This window comes from Hirundo rustica, chromosome 6 (genome assembly GCF_015227805.2).
Source record: "Hirundo rustica isolate bHirRus1 chromosome 6, bHirRus1.pri.v3, whole genome shotgun sequence".
NCBI classification, from domain to species: Eukaryota; Metazoa; Chordata; class Aves; order Passeriformes; family Hirundinidae; genus Hirundo; species Hirundo rustica.
This window is the reverse complement of record NC_053455.1, coordinates 57121049-57141712: the sequence shown is the minus strand read 5'-3', so window position 1 is coordinate 57141712 and position 20664 is coordinate 57121049. Positions and strand designations below refer to the sequence as shown.

Below are 20664 nucleotides of genomic sequence, written 5' to 3'. Positions count from 1 at the left end.
TGTAGACTTTTTGTCTGAATGATAGATGAGTTTCATTCTTAATCAGCTGGCTTGAGTAAATTTTAATTTTTTTTTCTAAATTTTTTAAAGTGCTGTAAAATACTTTTCCTTGAATTGGTTATGTCCTTGGTGGGATTTGATATATTTGATGTTTTCCTGGTTTAGCTTTTAAGACTTAAATTACTTATTTTTCCTTGTTTTACTGAAATTGACAGCTTTATATCCTAACACCTTCCCTGTATTCCTCCTGCAATTTCGTACTTGAGGTGTTTTTTCTCAAATTAGTTCTTTGCTCTTTTTTTTTGATTGTGTTCAAGTGATTTGGCAGAGAGCAACTTTGGATGGTTTTTCCGTGTTCTGTATAAGAGCTGGTTTTCAAATGTTACTGATGACTGTGTAGGGGTTAGTGCCAGCTATGTGTCTTGCCAAGTTGTAAAAGCTATCGTCCCCCCACAGGCTGCTGGTGTGACTATCCAGCATTGCTTGTGGGAGGATTCTCTTGCAGCTTGGCGATGGGAGATAGTGCTGTCATTCCATTTCCCCTTTCCCAGGGGCATCCTGAAATACCAGCCTGAAAAGTAAAGTTGCTACAATGAATTTGCCATCAGAAATACGTTAATATTTATGAATCTTCAAAGGGGCTTGTTAGTCAAGAGTAGCTCTTGGTCTTCAGATTTATGAGGAGAAGGTGTTCTTGTCAGTGGAGAGTTGCAGAAAGAGTTTCAGGTCTTTTATGCCAGTCTTTTTTTTTGTTGTTTGTTTTTGTTTTGTTTTGTTTTGTTTTGTTTTGTTTTTGTTTTGTTTTATGGCTCATGGCTTTTGTAGGTGGTTAGCCTGAAGAAAGTTATTTTTATGATTTCAAATGCAAATGTCTAGACTTAATCACTGCAGGTTTGGGGTCTGTGCTTTTTAACTGTGTCAGACAACAGAGTTAGGTATGCTGTTAATGTGTTTGTCTTTACAGTGTGTTTCATTTTATCCATCTATAAAGAGCATGGGACAATATTTGCTGAGTAAAGTTAGAAGGAGATGAGAGAAACTTCAGTCAGGATTAATTGGAACAAGTGTCTATCTGTGTTGGGGCAAGCAGAAGGCCCAGATGATCTCTCAAAGTCCATTTAGAGCCGCAGTTTGATGGTATATTTATAAAACTATTTTTGTTCTTTTAGCAGAAGAGCACTAAGGTGAAGTTCATAAGCATTCATTGATTACTCAGCATGTGGATTTTCAGGCAGGGAATTAATATTCAAAGAAACCTCTTACAGTTTCTGACCTGCCATAACAAATATTTCAGAAGCTGTTTTCCTGTTGAAGGGAAGGTGGCAGAGTTGCAACCAGAAAGTTCTCTCTGTATCTGGTTGATTTATTTTCATTCAACTGTAAGTAATTTCTGACCTCAACGTTTTGTGGCGCCTGGACAAATAGCAAAAGATTAGGTTCTCTGAAAGCCCTTAACAGTTCTGTGAATGCTCTTTTGCCAACAGGCAGAGCTAGAGTTACCTTTAGTATCTCTCATGTTGTAATATTCAAAGTAGTTGGTCACCATTCACTGGAAAAAATGTTTTTGAGATGTACTCTTAAACAGAGATCCCTGTATATGAGGAAAAACCCCTTCAGGCTCTGCAATCTGTTTGAATTATGTATGGAGAATACGCATGAAAAGGCTCACAGCTTGTTCTTTGCATAACAGCCTGTGGTGCGTAAGATCACCAGATTCCTTTGCATTAGTGCTTTCTCATTTACCATCTGCAAGCGAGTCATTGCAAGGCTCAATTTCTTTAGCCTACTGTTGCTATTGGAAGACTTGTGACACAGAGCAGATACAGTTCGGTTGGTGTTTATTAACTGGTGTTACATAGATTTGAAGTGGAAGTGTTTTGTAACTTAGTCACTGATAGGCAGAGCTTCATAAACAATGAAGCGCAGGCTCGGTCCCCTTATTTCACTACTGGTGAGCCCATTTGTTCAGCTGGATGCTGTAGTGTTTAGTCTCTGCGGGTCTGTGAAAATCAGGAAACTTCTACTCAGTGACCTAAGCAAGGGCTAAGGAATCAAGCTTCAGACATCTGTTTAAAAAACCTTGACTTTACAGTGCCAGAAACATGTGCTTAGTTTCTTGGCAGGGTTTTATTTTATCTGTGAAATTGAAAAAAAAAAAATATTGTTGTTCAAATCGGATTCTGTAAAATTATGACTGGATGTTGCAAGCTCACAGAAGGGCCGAATCACTCACATCCCAGTTCCTGTATTGCTCTCAAAGCATCTACTCCGTGTTGTGATTTGTTCTGTGTCTGCCTGTTTATTTTCTCCGAAGATGGGTGCGCATCAAAAGAAGCAAATGCATCCTCTCCAAGGCGGATGTGAACTCTGTCACAGAGTCACAGCGTGGCTGAGGTGAGGAGTGACCCCTGGAGTCCTTCAAGTCCCACCCACCTGCTCAAAGCCGGGCCAGCCAGAACAAGTTGCCCAAGAGCACATCCAGCTAGGTTTCAAAATCTCCAACCTCAGTCATATCTTTGTTACACTAGTTAAACTAGGTTTAAGGTGACTGGAAATTTAAGCCAGAAATATAAGTTTAAAACTTAAAAAAAAAAGAGTTGACTGTGCTTTGGCATGTGAACATAATCACTTTTGATTTATGAGCCCAGCTGAGCCTCACTTACTGTATTTGTTAAATTCAGATGCTGAATAGTTCTCACCAAAGCTGCTCTTGTCATCTTAATTCGCAGAATTATTTCTGATGGCCAGATGCTAAGGAGTTGTAAAAGTGCCTTCTCTTCAACAATTAAAAGGATTGAGCTTCAGAGCAACCTCTCGTATGACTCAAAGACCGTGGTTATCGAAATGCAGATTCAAAGAGAACGGTTAGCATTAGTATTTTAAGAATGCAATATTGGCATTGAACTGCACTTGCAAGACAGCAGACCAGAGGTGCATGAACCAGCTCAGGGGGCTGGGTACCATGCTCCAGGGAGCTCAGCCAGGCTGCTCTCCCAGAGCTGGAGGTGACACATCTCCGCAGTGCTCCACGTGCTGGGAGCTGCCGTGGCTCTGCCCTGGGAGGCTGTGGTGGCCTGTCCTCACAGGAGAGTCTTTACTTGCTGAGTGGCAAATCCCAGTCATGTATGCCTGGTAACACTGAGATCCTGGATATTTCAGGCTTTCAGAGAGGTTTAATGGCGGTGGGTCATGCGCTAGCGAAACACAAAGGGTTTGTGAAGAGGATGAAGTGACTGGATTTCAGCAAGGAGAATGGCGGGATTTCAGTGGAAAACCTTCAAGAGGTGCCCTCTTTCTCCTGCTGGTTTTGTTCATTACAGTGCAAGTCAATCCAGTGGGATCCAATGGGTTCCAAAATCGAAGTAGCAGATGGGTGGAGAAAAAGAAGGTGTTGCTTGATAAGGATAGGTGTTATGTGTGGATACAGCCAAGAGGAAATGGAGATGTAGCTCATCCAGCTCCTCATGAATTTTACACGCGTTTGATCCCACCTGCTTTCAGAGGGATTTGTGAGTGCTAGTGCATATCAAGTGTCAGGTCCATTTCACATCATTAGGGAAGGACAGTCTTGATGAGAGTAAAAGGATGGGGGAGACAAATTCATTAGGGAATGGACACATGGAAACAGTGGTGGCATGGTTTAGTATTGAAGGGACATGCATCCCGTTGAGTTTTATCCAGGGATAACTAGTACCATGCTCCCTAATTAATGTCTTTAGCTAGACTCCGTTTACTAAGATACGACTGATACATTCTGTTTATCCCCCTGAAGGGATTAAACAAGGCATGTACAAGAAGAACAAATCTTTATTAGGATTTGATACAAAAAACCTTTTGCGAAGCACGTTTGCAGCACAGCAATTTTAATTAGTTTTCACAAATGCTTCCAATTAACACATACAGTGTTTGCTTTTTAGCTACCGAGAAGATTCGCTCACATAGCAAATAAAAAATGGAATCTTGACATAAGCTTTCATGTGCAGCTTAGAGAAGAGACTGAGAATAACTCCTTGTTAGGAGCTGGTAGTCTTTTTGCTTTTCAGAAAGTTATTTGCTTTTGCTGTAGGTTTGAGCTTTATGTTCTTCTGGATGGTAATAGAAAAACCAGAAAAAAAAGAAAAAAAAATTCACTTGCCATGTTTTTCAAACAGATGTTAGGAAACCTTCTGGTTCTCCGTGTTTCAATCGCCCTGACTTGTCTGTGGTGAATGACAGGAACATTGACTAGTCTCCAATTTGTAGTATTTGAAATGTGACCACTTTTTGTTTGCCACTTCAGGCCTTTTGTCTTCTTTATGTTTATGGCATTTACTGGAGTTACTTTCCTGATTTGAGTTCCCTAATTGGAATTGCAGCATGTGGTTTGGGTTCTTCACACCAGCTGCTGTTGCTCAGGTAGCAAAGCCTGCCAGTTCCTTTGACAACAGCTTTGCAAGCAGCTCTTCTCAGGAATCTATAAACCTCTCAGGTAGAAATACTGCGCAGGATGCAAGTGGCTGCATTTGATTTTTTTTGTTTATGTCAGACTCCTCTGTGGAAAATGCTGGATTATCCATGTGGTATTGCTATGAAACCAAAAAAGTTAACGCTTAACATAATTTATTAAAATAACATTAATTTGTTTTGTTTCCATGAGCAGAACCTTGCTTTAAGCGTACTGCATATTATATATAGAATATATAAGGAAGAAATTAATTACCCTTTGTATAGGCCACTTAACACTTCCAGTGTGTGTAGGATCTCTGTGTTTGTTGTGTAGGGTACAATTTACACATTTTTAGCTTAACATAGGGAAGGTTTAGGAAGTGGGGAGGATGTGAGAGCCTTGGAGCTGGAAGAGCCACACACCTCAAGAAGCTTCTTGCTGTTGCTCTGTGGAATAAATGCTGCTCAGGACTTTTAAGGTTTGGATATTAATTGTAACTCTCAGTTTAGTACCCATGGAAGCAACCTCCTCCTGTGACATAAAAATATAGCTGTGAGGACCCTCTGATGAATGCTGTGTAGGAAAATGAGATCATTACCCAGTCCAAAGTTGTCTTCAACCCAACATATTGCAGTATGCAGACAAGATAGAAATTTAATGCACAGAGATGGAGAGAATTTAATCGTGGAATTTCATTACAAATTTAACTGTTCAGGAAGCATTCTTTTGAAGATGCTGAAGGGTTTAAATCTGAGAAGTCAGGCAGTAACTATTCTGAAAAATGTGGATATACTGCAAATCAGATTGCAAATCATAGCAAATAAAAATCCAGTCCAAGGAAATTAGCCTTTATTGGTGCAAAATCATTATTCACAGTGAAAGGTCAAACAGGATACTGGAAGAATTGGATTGGAGGTAGCTTTAAGCCTTTGGATATCTATAATAAATGGGTTTTCTGCAAATCTACAGACTATAGCACGGCTGGCTAAATGGGATTCAAGCAGTACTTAATGCTAGCAGTTCTTACTAGGAAGATGTCCTGGAAAAAAACAACTTAAAATTCCCGAGCGGTATTTTATGTAAATGTCAGGATTCAGAATTTAATGTGTTTAAAAATAATAATGTTGGTAAAAATTAAGCTGGGAGCTCTTATGGAATTTGCTGCATTTATTAGAAAATTAAGCTATTTGAAAAATGTGGTAGGGGAGGGCCTGGATAGAAGTGGCCACGTGCGTAGTTTTCCACATGAATAATCAGTTTCACACATCCTGAGTTGTCCTTAATGGGCAGTGACTGGTGGGTCCCAAGAGTGTCTCTGCTTTGACCACAGGTGTTCAAGCCTTGCTTCAGAAGGTAAATTTTGAAGTAAAGGGCTAAAATTAAATGCCAAAAAAAAAAAAAAAAAAAAAAAAAAAAAAAAAAAAAAAAAGAGAGTACTGCCAATTGCTCCTCGGGAGCAGGAAAGGCAAAGCTGGTGTGTGCTCTTGTGTATGCATCTTTTATGCAGGCAAGGTTTCCATCGTGCTGGGAGGCATACTAACAGCCAGATTAACATATTTAGTTTTAAAATAACATACTCCCAATTAAGCAGGATTTAACCAAATCTTTCCCAGACTGCAATAAGATGCTAACATCAGTTCTGTTCCAGTGTTGTGAATTGAAAAAAGTATGTAGAATTTTAGTTCAAGTTACTACCTGGGTTATTTTAAATATTTTTAGTATTTTTAATATTTTTAATTTTTAGCTTTCTTTTTTTTTTTTTTTTTTTTTTTTTTTTTTTTTTTTTTTCCCCTGAAAAATAAGGGTTTCTGCTGCTGTCCCTCCCGTGTTTCTGATGCAAAACCAGCAGTTGTAATACAACAATTAACTCCCAAACATGTCTTTAGACATAATGGATTGATTATCATTAGGTGCCTACAGAGAAGTTTTCTCTAATAGCTGATGAAAGGCTTGGAATAATTTGCTACATGGTGATATATTTAAAGATACAAATTCTGTGGTATTGTGTTCTTTTAAGACTTGGAGTTCAGGATTTTTAGGAAGCAGTGGATGATACAGTAGTGTAATAAGCCGTTTTCTTGGAGATCATATGTGCTGGATTTAGAGATTTTCCACGGCTACCAAATGGCACCATCCCAGCACTGTGTTACTCCTAAGGAATAAGCAAATATGCTAGGAAAGAAGCAAGCCAGAATTTGTTGCTTTAATTTGAAAGTGTTCATAGATGATTCTTCCAAAAAACCAGTTTCTATCTTTAGATGGAAACAAAACCTGTGGTTCTTAAGGTATTCAAACCAAATAATTTCTGATTTGAATGGGGGATTTACAGGCACAAGAACTACTTGGACTTTATCCACGCTTTAGGAAGTTTCAAAAATGAGCAGTTGTAACTTCCAAGTTCTTCAGAATGCCATGAATGAAAAGCCATGACTTACATAGCACGGTGGCTGCCTCCCAGGTTGTCCCAAATGAACTTGGCAGTGTTGCTGAGGTGACGTTCCTGGAAGGGCTGTAGTGGGAGCACTCTGAAGGCAGCTCTTTGCTTTCCTGGACGGTGATGGGCTAGGTCCTGCTTCTTCCCTTTATGCCAGGTGAGCAGGATTTGATGGCTTTGCAGGTAATAAATTGTGCATGGCAGAATGTTTCCAGACTGTGTGATAAAATAAGAGGATATGTGAGAGCTGACTCTTAAGAGGTGTGTTTTTAACTTGCACTTCCAGTGACATCATGTGTGATGTTGCATTTGGGCCCTGGGCATATAACAGTGTTTCCTGAGAAGTTCTCATTGACTTCAGTGGCTCCAGTGATTCCCATGTAAAATTTTAACCTGCAAGGGGTATTACCTGACCTACCCTGTCTGTATTGCCAGAGATACATTAGAATATCAACCAAATTTGCTCATGTTGGGAAAATTTGGCTTTATTTTTGTTCCGAGAAACATCTTGTGTGACTGCAGCTCTGCTCATATGAAACCAGGTCCTTTCAGTGGACTAATCCCATCTGCTGAAAAGAGCTCTCCTGTATTTCTCCCTGATGGGTTGGGTGCTGTATTGCCGTTGCTGTGTGAATTGCATCCTTCTGCAAGCAGCCTTTGAAAGGAGAAGGTAATAGCAGGTCATAGGCAGCCAAGAAATCAACCTTTCTGGCTTGGAATATGGACAGATGTTTGCATCTGATGTGCAGGAATTGTCTGGTACAGTAGGAGTCATTCAGTCAAAATAAAATGTTACCAAATGTAACTCTGCGTTTGGGCAAGGTTAAAGAAAGAGAAAAAGGCACTGTGAAATAGTGTTATTGCTGTCCTGACCCTCAAGGATGCTTTTGTAGTGTCATCAGGTTTTGTGCATGTTGGCTTGCTCCCAGGGAAGGGATTCTATGCAACAAATATAAAGTTAGATTATAATTTCTGATATCAAGTACGATTTTAATAAAAATCAGCATTTTAAAAATCAACAGTCCTATTTATTCAAATCAGAACCTTTTAATGCTTTGTGTCATTCTTTTAAATAACTATTTAACAGAAAATATTACTTCATGTTCTTTACTTGGACCTATTTTGAGTAAAGGATTAGATTGCACAGGTCCAACAAACAGGAGATTGCTTTCTGATTCCTCTTCCCTTTTATAGTCCTGTTCTCAGAGGATTGTAGAAGAGATTTGATCAGTGAGGAATATTAGCAACTCTGTTTCATCCAGTTCTGAGTATTTGCATATTCCATTTTCAATGCAACTTATGTGACTACTTTCCTCAGAGTCCGCTCCAGAAATAAAGTAGTTACACTTGGACTAGTGTGTTTTAATTGGTAGGGTGTTTTTTCCTTATGAATCTGTTATCACAACATGAAGTGCCACACTGTGTCTTTGAGTCATAATTATTTATCAAGTTTACAGTAGAGTGAGCAGCTTGCTGCATCTTATGGTTATGAAAGTACGGAGGTTTCTAATGTGCTCTTTAGATTGTATTTTTCTTGATTTATACAGTCTGATCTGGCTCTGTTCAGGCATTTAGTTCCTTTCCTGAATAGTGGTTTTCCACACATGTCCAAGAAATAGATTAGAATTAAATGCTGTATATATTTTGGGGAAAAAAGAAAAAAAAAAACCCAAGGTGCTATTTGGATTACTGGAAACAGCTGGAACTAGAACACATTTCTCAAGCACTTCTTTTAGCATTTAAAGGTCATTTTACAGATGAATCTAGGAACACCAAGGAATGAAATGATGAAGTCAGAATTTTGGCTGAGGTTATTCCAGCAGAGTATTATATCAATGTGTCAGCTCTAAGGCACGCTCCTGGTGCTTGTTATGCCTCTCACTCTGCAGCCCCTTTCTAACACCATTGTATCCAAATAAACAGCAGAAGTGATTCTTGCATCAGAGGGGATATGAGTATCTGATTTCAGCAGTAGTGCTTATTCCTGCCCTCCGCGCTGTGATCACGTTATTGTAGCCGTGATCCATCCAGGGACAGCCGCTGTACAGGAGCAGTCATGCACTGAAAGCTGGAGCAGGACAGTGTTCTGCTGAGATTAATTCCAGCAGCCGGCATGCTGTACATCGAATGGAACCATTAAGTTTATATAATTAGCTCTGTATTTAAAGGTAACTTTGAAATTTAAGCCCCAATCTAGGTGTGGCCCTGAAGAGACACATGGCAGCCTCTGGTGTCTGTGTGGCTGGTGGCAGCACTTGGCAAGCCCCCGTTCTGTGTTCAGCTGTGTTTGCATGTTCCACACGTGCACACCTGACTGGCAGTCTAAGAAAAGACATTTTGGGCTTTTTTATTTGTGCTGCCTTGCCTCTTAAAGAGCTGGAATGTTCACTTGAGAGGAAATTTGTTTTCTTTTCCTCTCTGAATGCTAACACTTCCCTTTAGTAAGCTCTGCTCTGTAACCAGAGATAAGCATGTGAGTCTCCTGTTGTTGGTGGGATTAGAAGGGCAGTGTTCAGTTCCTTTGGTGCAGTGCATTTCTGTTGATATTAGCAAGGTCCCAGATATCAGCTGCCTCTTAATCCTTGCACAGGGATGTGGAAGAGCCCTTGAATCTGCTCTGATTTGGAGTTCTCAGGGCTCCATTTGGACCGTGGCTCAAAATGCCAGATCGCAGCCTTAGGGAAAGTGTGTGGTGATAATGTGCAGCCCTGGGATTTGGGAGATCCAGGTTCTATTCCTCCCCTTTTGCAACTTCTTGTGTCGCCTTGGAGATTCACCTGGCATCTCAGTTTATTTATCTCAGTGTTGGGTGACTGCTGCTAGAATGTGGGCTCGGTGATCCTTAAGATGGGATGCACCTTACATGACTCAAGTGCTGTCTCCAAACAATACTCAAAAAATAATAGAAGGGAAGTAAAAGGGACTTACAGCCCTTGTAATAAAGACACTACCCCAGAAGATTAGTAGTAAGAAAAAATAACAGCTGTAATATTTATTTCTTCTGTATCCCCCTCCTCCATAACACAGTGTTGACCTGTCAGTATTTCCAAAAGATGATTTTTGTAGTTCTTTCCATACTTTTGGGATTTATTAAGACACGGCAATATTTCTGTGTAGGACTTAATGATCTGAAGTGTGGAATCCCATTTTCATGGCTGGGATTGGAAATGTACATCATTTAGGAAAAAAACCCAAAATGAACCTAAGTAGTGAACGTGTCTGCTAGATGGCTAAGGAAGAGCTGCTGGCACAGATGTCTTCTGTTTTTTGCTGGAAGCTGTTTAGTTGCTGTTTTGAAGTGGATTTATTTGCTGTATGTTGTCCTTTTGCTGTAGGATTCCCAGGACCTTACACAAGGATTTAGTGAAATGCCCACCTGAGCTCCTTCCCTGCAGAGAGAACACGTTCGTGAAGGAGCTGAGAATGGATCAAAGCAGCCCCTGTTAGACCCCTTGCAAAACTCCCCATTCCTCTGTATAGATTCTCCTGGGCAATCAAAAGAATGTGTGTGTGTGTGTGAAGGAGTAAGAGGGGAAATGCATTTCTTTGCCCTGCCCTTAGTGTGGGAGACGGGTGCTGTTCCTGTGCTAAAGAAACCCCTGGCTTGTAATCCAAGATGTGAGCTGGAATAGATTGTTGTAGGCAATTTATCTTACTAGACCTGAGGGGGTCTCACAGCAGCTGGGACTTTGGCTTGCTGAATGCAAAGGTTGTGAAAGTTCATTATGCTCTCTATCTTTACATGTGGATCGCCTGAACTTCTGAGATTAGACTATGCATCTCTGTCAAGAGTACTAGTTAGGTATGGGAGTGGAGGAGAAGGATTCCACTGCTTTTTTGTTTCTGATGTCTGTCCAGATCAATGCCTTGCATCACGTTGGTAATTTCCCCTGGGTGGTTTATCTATTACCAGATAACACCGGGTTATTAAATACGTGTGCACAGCAGGCCCTCCTTATCTGCTTGAGCATTGTTACCCTCTGCTGCAGACATTCTCTGTACACATGTGCATTACAAATGACATGCCTCTGTCTGGTTATAAATATTTTCCATTTGGAATTATCTGCTTCTGCTACAGAGATGAGAGTTGATCACTTGAGCATGAAAGATAAGGGACCAAAGGTTGAGAAAAATAATAGTGATGAAGCACTGAGCTGCATACGAAATAAGTGACATAATCCACATACCCTATTAGATAAAGTGCAGCAAAACGGGTTCTCTTATATGCCTAGCTGCTGCCATGAATTCAAGTTATTACATGAATTCAAGTTATTACATGAATTCAGGTTGGTTGCCTACAGAGGAACTTAGGGGGAAGAGAGGAGGGGTTTTGCAGCAAACCTGTTATAATAGACTTTCTTTATTTTCCAGAAAGTTAGCTATGTTAATACACATTGAAGTTGGAAAAGCAGCTCTTCCTGTTCCTAGGACCTGGAGCCGAAAATAATTGGGTAAAGAAGATGGAAAAGTCTTGGTTTAGAATTAATTGGCTTGTGCGGATTCTGTGTTTTTGCCGATTTGCTGGTCTTTCATGCAGCAGTAAGATGTACTTGATGAGACAGATGTTCCCAGTGTGGCAGCAGCCCTCCCTTGTGGTGAAATGACTTCTTGGGCTGTGCCAGGTGGCTGTTTTCCCTTCCTGCAGGGCAGTGGGTCCTGTTCTGACCTGCTGCACAGGGAATTCAGGAAGGCTCTGGGATCCTTGCCAGAAGCAAGCTGACCAGTGGTCTCTTGGCTCCAAATGCAGGCATAAGCTCCGGCTGTATTCTTGCAGGTGCCGTAATGATTTGCCTTTAAAAGTGTCCTTTATGATCCAAGGAAATATCCAACACTTTTTTTTAGCTGGAGGACCAGAGTTTGCCTTCTAGGCAGTTCAGTGAACACACAGAGATAAAATATGAATTGGCAGGTTGTTACCCCTTTCATATAATGTGTCAATCCACCGTTTTTGGCACAAGGAGGCCAATTGTTAATTTAAACCTAGTTCTGTACTGAAAAGTGATTCTTTCCCTTCCCGATAAGAGGAGCCATGTTTGTGGCAAGGCTCCTTTGGTAAAGACGGGCATGGTAATTCCCAGGCCTTTGACATGGAAGTAAATATTTCCCTAAAGGAAAAGCACGAGGTTTGCAGAGATGCAGTAACATGCAGCATTCATTGCTGGGCCAAAGTCAGCAGGACTCCTAGGCTTTAGAAAATGCAGAGTGTTATGAGTGTTATTTTATTTATATATTTGTTATTTTAGCTCTGTTGGCAAACTTAAAGCTGAGAAAAAAGGTGAGTAAAATGCATGTCTCAGCCAAGCATCGTGTGGGGCTTCATAAATGTGGTTCTGAGAGATGCAGGCTCATTCAAGCACTCAGAGTGGGAGTATGTTAAAGAAAGTTACTTACAGTCAGCCTTGATTGGCTGTTCTTTAAGCTCCTTCTCCATGGGGCTGTGAGGCAGTGATTTGTTATTTATGGCAAGGTTGTTTGTATCAATTACCTTGACATTTGCAGCCTGGGGGCAGACCCATGGCTGCTGTAGGACCTGACAGCATTGAACCTGCTCACTTCTCAATTTAGAGGGACAGAGGCTTACAAAAGGTAGCCCACTTCATGCAGCTGGATGAAAAGCATGGTCTGTAGATGGTTTTCCTTTTGAGAAAATGGGGTGGCGGATGCCTTCTTGACTCCTCATTTTCCTTGCTACACCCTGTCCAGCTTCTGATGTTTCCTAAGAAGGCGAAGTTGTGTGAATCCTTTAGCAGTGCTTTGTCTTACTGAGTAGGGGAACTTGACAAACAAAATCTTTGTCAATTTGTTAAAAATAAACAAACAACCTCTTAGAAGAGTTTGAACTTAATTATGTTAATATTAAACATAATTATGGCATGCTAATTATGTTTTCTACATTTGTGAAGAGAGTTGTGCTGTACTCTCCAGACATCTGTACCATATAGAGACAGGTGGTAGAGTGCAACATTTCCAAGTGCCATTTTCCCACTCCATATATGGCTGCTCTTTCATTCCAACTGCAGAGCCTCATTCAGCTTAGTCAAATTGAGGCCTTATTTGAGAGAGTCTGTGCTGAAAGGCAAATGCATCCATCTTTATAAGCCTGTTTGTTTCCATAATTAGACACTGAATCAACAGTGTATTGAAGATGACACATTTGCTTATCCTCTGTCTTCTCCCTGTGGTGGCATAAAGCTGTGAAGCACAATAATTAATGAGAAAAAAACCTGTTATTCAGGCAATATATCTTGAAGTGGGGGAAAAAAAAAAAAAGAGGAGATGGGTTAAAATGGTACTGCTGAAGACCATCAGTGCCATAGCAAAGTGTATGAATAGGTCTGGTGGGAGAGTCCCATCATTCAGGCCAGTTGGGCTGGGTGCTCTAAAACTGTCAAATACAATCAAACTCAGATTTCTCATGTAAAACTCAGAAAGAATGGAATGCATGGGGGAAAAACTGAGTCAACTCTTTTGCTAGAGCATCTTTAAAGGTTTTCCAAAATTGTGACTTCCTAAACTTCATTAATATGTCTTCCCTGTCTCGTGGCTGAGTGAAAATGATCCGGTTTTTTCACAGCTTTATCTTTTCTTCTGGGAGAATCTGCCCAATAGGTCTTGTAAGACAGAGGGTGCACATAATGCTCTGCTCAACACTCGGCCTTTTCAGGGCAAAGCTGATCTGTTTTAAATAACATAGGCAAGAAAGTGCCTGACTACAAAATATTGCTCTGTCTCCTGTGCACATGCCACAGAGTAAGTCACTGGTTGTGGGCCTCTGTTGAAAATTAAGGAAAAAGCAGCAGTCTCCTCAACCACCTGAGGTGATCCTGAAGCCCAGGGGATGGTTGCTCCATGCTGACTGACCCTGGCTGAGTCTCCAAGGCTCCCCTGCGGTGCTCTCAGGCCATTTGCAAAGAGCCGCAGTGTAACCAGGAGATCAGAAGCGTGCGCTGCCGAGGAGATGTCACGGCTCCAGCGTGCAGCTGAAGTGTTGCTGGTGGCAAGCCAAGGTTTGGGATCTGTTCCGCTTCCATCCTTTTCCATTCTACACCAAGCTATGAAATAGATTTTGAGTTTACTCAAGCTTTTAGAGTCAGTCCACACTAGGACAAGTATAAGGCAGGAGTAAGAATAGCCCACTTACTGAAATGGTGTGACTGAGGGAACAGTGATTCTGTCAAGGCTACTGATTTTCCAGTCCCCAATTAGAGCCTGCTTTCCTTTCACACGTTTTACCCTCAGGGGTGATGGTGCATTGTTGTGGCAAAGCTCCCTGCTATTGCAAAGCTGGGAGCAGCCGCTTACACCAGGAACAAAGCTTTGATCTCCTTTTTTGATGTTCACCCTCCGCAGCGTTGCATTTTGGGAATAGAGAATGGGTTTGCACTATTTTTAGGTGCACAGAATTACAGTAACATAAATGTCTTCTTTTCCGTGTAAGGTGCTGTTAGCTGGTGGTTGGATTGATGATTCTGGGCTTGCTACAAATCTCTGTGTGTTAGGGGGTGAGCAGTAGGAACAAGTGGTTTGGCAACAAGCATGATAGAAATTAATGTGGGTTGGGTTTTTTTTACTTCATAAAGGAGGAAAAGCGTACTGATCAATAAGCAGCAAGCCTAATACAAAATAGAAGAGTGCTCTATGCTATGTAAGTGGCTCATATTTTTTATTCCAGGTGATGCAGTCACAGACAGAAAAATTGAATAGATATTGGCAATGTAATGTCGAAAATTCTGGGAATATATCCAATCAATTCCTGAAATACTGCTGCAGTTTAAATGTTCTGGTGGACATGATCAGCAGACTATTTCTTTTTAATTCTTGTTTTTATGAAAACCTGGAAGTATCAGGACTTTCCTGTGGTATCCTCTCATTTCATGCAGAGTTCATTGACACAGAGGGACGTGGCATGCACAGTCCTGCAAGGCCTGAGGAACCAGCTGCGTCACACCTGGTGGCTGTCCAAGAGTCTTTACAAACAGGGATGAATTTAAGGAGTATTTGTACTTGATGAGCTCTGTCCCTCTGTCAGCTCAAGAGAGGTCACACCCACCTCCTCTCCAAGGATGAACATTTAATGTGGCTCATAAAGCGTGCTTGCCTTTAATTTTCTGTGCCATTAACCATTCTAGTGTGCCTGTTGTCCAGATCTGTTTGAGGTGACCAGGTCCGGGAGTGGAGGGCTGATGGTTTGAGAGGCTGCCTGGGCTGGATGCAGGACACCCCAAATTCACATGAGAGTGTGCCTGAGAGGGTTGTCCAAACACTCCCTGAACTCAGGCATGTTTGGTGCTGTGGCTGCTTCCCTGGGGAGCCTGTTCCTCAGGAGAAGTTCGGTGGCTTGCTCAAGTTTTCACAGAAAGGATTGGTCAGCATTGAGCTTTCACACAGATTTGATAATGCCCAGTACAGCGTTATAGCATTATTCTGCATCACAGCAAAGACTTTCCTGGATTTGTGGAGAGATTCAGGATAAAAGGAATTTATTGTCCCAAAGGGAATTCTGAGTGATACCATAATGTAAATAGAACATAGGAGTGCCAATAAAGAATAAAGTGAACAGTGCTTTCAGTTAATAATAACTGTGAACACTATATTCATACTCCACATACTGTATTTTCTCATACACTGGTTTTTAAACCAGAGATATAATAACTGTTGGTCTAAGAGTTATTATATTTTAATTAGGAATGATTCTCCTCTAAAGCTTTTACTGGTCTTTGTTCTAAGAGCAAAAGTTGTTGAACTTTTTAGTCGAGACAGAAACCAGTTGTCAAAGTCGGGGAAGAAAAATGGAAAAAAGAATGCATTTTATTCTTACTTCTCTTTTTTTTTTTTTTTGAAATATTAGTAGAGAAAATTCATGGAAAACACTTGGGCTTTTTTTTTTTTTTTTTTTTTCTTTTTCCTGTGGAAAATACAGGACAGGTGCCTTGTTTATTGTTATCTTATGTACCTATGACACTTCATTTTGTGGCATGTTATTGTTAAGGAGTGCCAGGATTCTGATGGCAGTCATGTAGGCTAAATAGTTACATCTGATTTTTTTTATGGCTATATAATTCACAGTCCTTCTCCTTTTTGTTTAACTCCTTTGGGACTGACTGAGCATTTTGCGTACTGTGTGGAGGCTACTCCTGTTTTGCCGAAAGAAGACGTTCTTACATCTTGTCAGGCTAACACCTGGCTCCTTCCCTCCTGCAGAGGAGCTCAAGGAGAAGCTGCAGAAGTATGTGGATGAAGTGAATGCCCACAAGCCTGGTTTCATCAAGGTTGTCCGGCACAGCAAGCAGGAGGGGCTGATCCGCTCCCGGGTCAGCGGCTGGAGGGCAGCCACAGCGCCCGTCGTCGCTCTCTTCGATGCCCACGTGGAGTTCAACGTGGGTTGGTATGTGTCTCCTTCAGTTTCTCTGACCCAGGGGCCTTTTCCAAGCACTGCTGTTAAATTACTGACTGGCATTCCTCTTGCATTTAGAGGGCGAGTTAGAATTCCTAGCTTTTTAGTGGAGATTCAGACGTAATCATGGGCGCAAGCAGGAAAAATGTGTTTGTGCTGTGTAATACGGTCTAGATCCATTTTTTATGGTTTGAGTTATCTGCTGATCTAATTACAGTGTATTTAAATCATCTTGGAAAACTGCACATCAAAAATCTCCTTCAGTAATGTAGCCCTTTGCCCACGAGGGTGAATGTATCTTCTTTTCATTAAAAACGTTTTGTTTCCTTTATGTTCTGCAGTGTAAACAAAGAGGCATTATTTTGGCCACTCTGCAAAAGTAAACATAGCTAAAATAATGTACTTTAACTTCTTCAGTCTGGATTTAATATCTCCCTTGCTCCTTAAGTAAAAATTATGGTAGAAAGGCAGGAGCTTCTGTCCCTAGGATAGATCTATTATTAACTCTGATCCTGATGTCCTTGATTAAAAAAAAAAAAAGTTGAGAGCCTGAAGTTACTGTTACTTGGTAGCAAGGGTATAAATGCTCTATGATATGCAGATACTCATTTCTTCCATCCACAAGCTCAAATCAAGGTTAACAACAGGGCATCCTAGAGAAAGTGTTTGTAGTGTGTTATTTTGGGGCAAATCCTGCACTGTCAAAACTCCATCTCAAAGCAGAGAGGGCTCTGAATGGGTAACAGCTTTAGACTTTGCTCTTTCTGAAAAATAAGGCATAAGCTGCTGTATTGTTTATTTGGTAGTGGACTAAATAATCTTTAAAGTCTCCTTCCAAACCAAACTATTCTATGATTTCCATCAGTGCTGTATGGGTGTAATCTTAACACTGTATTTAACTTTTTTTTTTTTTTTTTTTTTTTAAGGGCTGAACCAGTGCTCACCAGGATAAAAGAAAACAGAAAGAGAGTAATTTCTCCATCATTCGATAACATTAAGTATGATAATTTTGAAATAGAGGAGTATCCCCTCTCAGCACAGGGGTTTGACTGGGAGCTGTGGTGCCGGTATCTGAACCCTCCTAAGTCCTGGTGGAAACTGGAGAACACAACTGCTCCAATAAGGTAACAGTGCCCTAAATTACAGTGTCACTGGCAATGCTCTCCTAGGTATGGCACAGGGCAAGGGGGCTCAGCCATGTAATAGGTTTTACTGGCTGTAAAGCTCAAATACTTAAATGTCCCCGAGTTGTCCTCTTCAGCTTTGTCCTTGATGCATGCACAGTGATCAAGAAAACTCTTTGTTTTCAGTAGATCTTTTTAAAGGTTTTTAAAGGAAACTCTTGTTTTCAGTAGATCTTTTTAAATAGGTTTCCTGCCAAAGTGGAATGGTGGGCAGGGCTGCTCAGCAGCACTGCTTTCTCCAAATGTCTTGCCTGCTAAATTAGTGCTCATGGGCCAGAAATGGAGTTTTCTTTCCAGTCTAAGCAGAGCTGATCTGACAACTGTATTCTTTATAATGCTGTCACATAGATGTACAGCTGTGCTGTGTCCTAGCAGCTCATGGTTGGTCACTGACACTGTGGAGAAAGGCTGTATTGGGTCCTTGCTTTGGGACAGACTAGGGCTCTACTTTCTTCTCATGTCCAGAGTGTTGTTAGGCTGGTACAGAGCAAAACCTTTGTCTCAAGGAGGGAGAGTAGTAGCCTCTGAACCCACTGTGCAGCTCTGCTGAGATTGCAGGGCTTTCTTGTAGATACACATTCATTCCAAGGAGGCCAGTGGTACCTGTGCTCTAGCTCCCTGCAGAAAGAGTCAACACTGTTCTCACCACCTAAAGAGCAGAACCTCAAATAGCACTGGCAGCTCTTTTTCATCCAGTAGCTCTGCCTTTACAGGCAGGCACTTTTCTCAGGTTCTGTCAGTTTAACACTCTTAACTTCACTGACCCGTGAACAGGACCTAGAATTGGAAAGCAGGAGATAAAAATTGAAAGGTTTGCCACAGATAAATGTAAAAAAGGGTGATAATTTCCACATCATTAGAAATGGTTATTGCTCTTAATGAATTCTGTTAATGCTGTAAAAACCTCTGAAAATAGGTTTAGAGAGTTGGGGTTGTTCAGCCTGGAGAAAAAAAGACTCCAGGGAGATTTACAGCACCTTGCAGTACCTAAAGGGTGGTTCCAAGAAAGCTGGTAAGGGATAAAAGTAAGTAGCGACAGGACAAGAGGGAATGGCCTTAAACTGGCAGAGGGCTGGGTTATGTTAGATATTAGGACGAAATTCTTTACTGTGAGGATGGCGAGACATTGGAACAGGTTACCCAGGGAAGTTGTGGATGCCCCATCCATGGAAGTGTTCAAGGCCAGGCTGAATGGGGCCCTGAGGAACCTGATCAATATGAAGATGTCCCTGCTCATGGCCAGGGTTTGAAATGAGCCCAAGCCATTCTATGATCCAGTGATTAATTATATAGAATAATTATTATGATTGTTAAAATTGAAAATGTTGAAACACAGAGTAATGAGCAAATGTACTTTTCCATTTTACCCCCAAACTCTGTTCTATATGAGGACTGGGGAGTGAATGTTCTTTATGAATTTCAGGTTTGTTCACTAACCCTTTCCCTGGCACATTTTTTTTAATTCAGTGCAATATGCTGCATGTGTGTGTTGGATAATGAAAAGAAACACACCAACAAAGAAAGCCATGTGTATTGATGGGTGGTTTCTATCCATTATGCTTTTAGAATTGCAGCAAAGGGAAGCAGGTACTCTGAGATATACTTAAAAACAACAACAAAAGCAAAAGTACCTTATCATAAAAGAAGCATAGCTTTTGTATTGACGTTAACTGCTATTTTTTTCGTTAATAAATACATCAGAAACAGTCTTCCATTGTTATAAAGCGGGTACTATAGCACTTAGAGGCACTAACATATAGATTTCTGTAGAACTGTACAATTTGTGATTAAGACAGCCTGTGATCTGTTTGAAAGCAGATGTGTCTGTGGAGGCAACATGTGTCCAATACCTGTAGCTTGAGTGTTCTCAATAAAAGCAGTGATTTCCCCTGTACTGCTTATTAATAACCTGTCATTACCAGAGTGCCTAATACGAGCATAATAATCTGAAAAGACGTATTTATTTATTGGAGTTGTGGATTATAAGGTAGGAGAAAAATGAAAAGGCTAAATGACTCTGTATCCTTTTCCACTGCATCTCATAAAGGTAAAATTGTACCTCTGTGGCTGAGCTCTTATCTGATTAAAATTTGTTCTGTGTAGTAAAAATCGGTTGGTTCAGACCATGACAAAGATAGAGCTTACTGATCCCCTAAAGCTGTGTGGTGTATTTAAATTTGCTCAGGACAATGGACTAATGTTGCACTATGCTGGTGAAGGCAGACTTTTCTTGATTCTGCATTAAAAAGCCTTATCTGGATGGTCCTATTCAAGAAATGACCTCTTTTTTTTTACGTAAGCTTACAGACACAAGTTTTTTGTGGCTGAACCTGGCTTCTGACTAAACACACAGAACTGTGCATCAGTGGGGTATCATTTGCAACTGGCACAAACAAGAGACTTGAGGACTTGGCAAGGACAGCGACTGCACTGGCTGGTGCCTCAGAAACAAAATTGGGGCTCCTGGGCCTTGCTCTGTTAGCACTGAAATCCTAACTGCTCTGGTGAATATTTATGTCCGATAATTTGACTCTAATTTCCTTCAGTGGTGTTCATTTCACTTTGGAACTAAGAATATTAGAAGGCAAGGCTCAGTAAAACTCTTTGAGAAATACTTTCTTAAGAATCTGTTTTGCTGCATCATTTTACCTAGCAATGATAAATACAATCTGTGTCTGAATAACAAAGTTCTTCATAATTTATCTGCTAATTTTGTTTGCTGCTGGTTTATTCTTCCAGAAGTCCTGCATTGATTGGATGCTTCATAGTAGATAGAGAATACTTCCAAGAGATTGGATTACTGGATGAAGGCATGGAAGTATATGGAGGAGAGAATGTGGAACTCGGAATCAGGGTAAGGAAAATAATTAGCCCATGCTGATGGCTTACATTTAAAATACAGCTTGCTTCTTATTGCAGTCCAGAACATGGATGATGGCATGAAAAGGAGGTCCACAGCTCTCAGACATGTAAATTCATTTGAGGAGAGAGAGGAGCAAAAAGAGCAAAAGCTCTCTATACAGAACTTAATCTGGGACAAGGGTAAAAGTACAGAATTTAGGACTGTTCTTTCAACAGTGACAGAGTTTTGCAGAGTTGGTACCTAAAACTCCCTGCTTACCTGTGATCCCAGACTCAGTAAGGAGAATAGTTTCTCACAGATGTGATAGGAAAAACCTTTCTCAATTGTGTGGTTTATTTAAATTAGGAAAATCACTGTGGAGCA

At 40.8% G+C, this 20664-nt stretch overlaps 1 protein-coding gene across 7 annotated transcripts in view; it reads left to right on the top strand.

The window, feature by feature from the left end:
* GALNT18 (polypeptide N-acetylgalactosaminyltransferase 18) overlaps positions 1-20664 on the top strand; it is a 233529-nt gene that overhangs the window by 143509 nt on the left and 69356 nt on the right. For all 7 annotated transcript variants that reach the window (XM_058421080.1, XM_058421079.1, XM_058421078.1 and 4 more), the window contains 3 exons: positions 16062-16245; positions 17181-17378; positions 20178-20292. In XM_058421080.1, coding sequence (XP_058277063.1) covers positions 16062-16245; positions 17181-17378; positions 20178-20292 — 497 coding nt within the window. The remainder of the gene's footprint in view (positions 1-16061; positions 16246-17180; positions 17379-20177; positions 20293-20664) is intronic.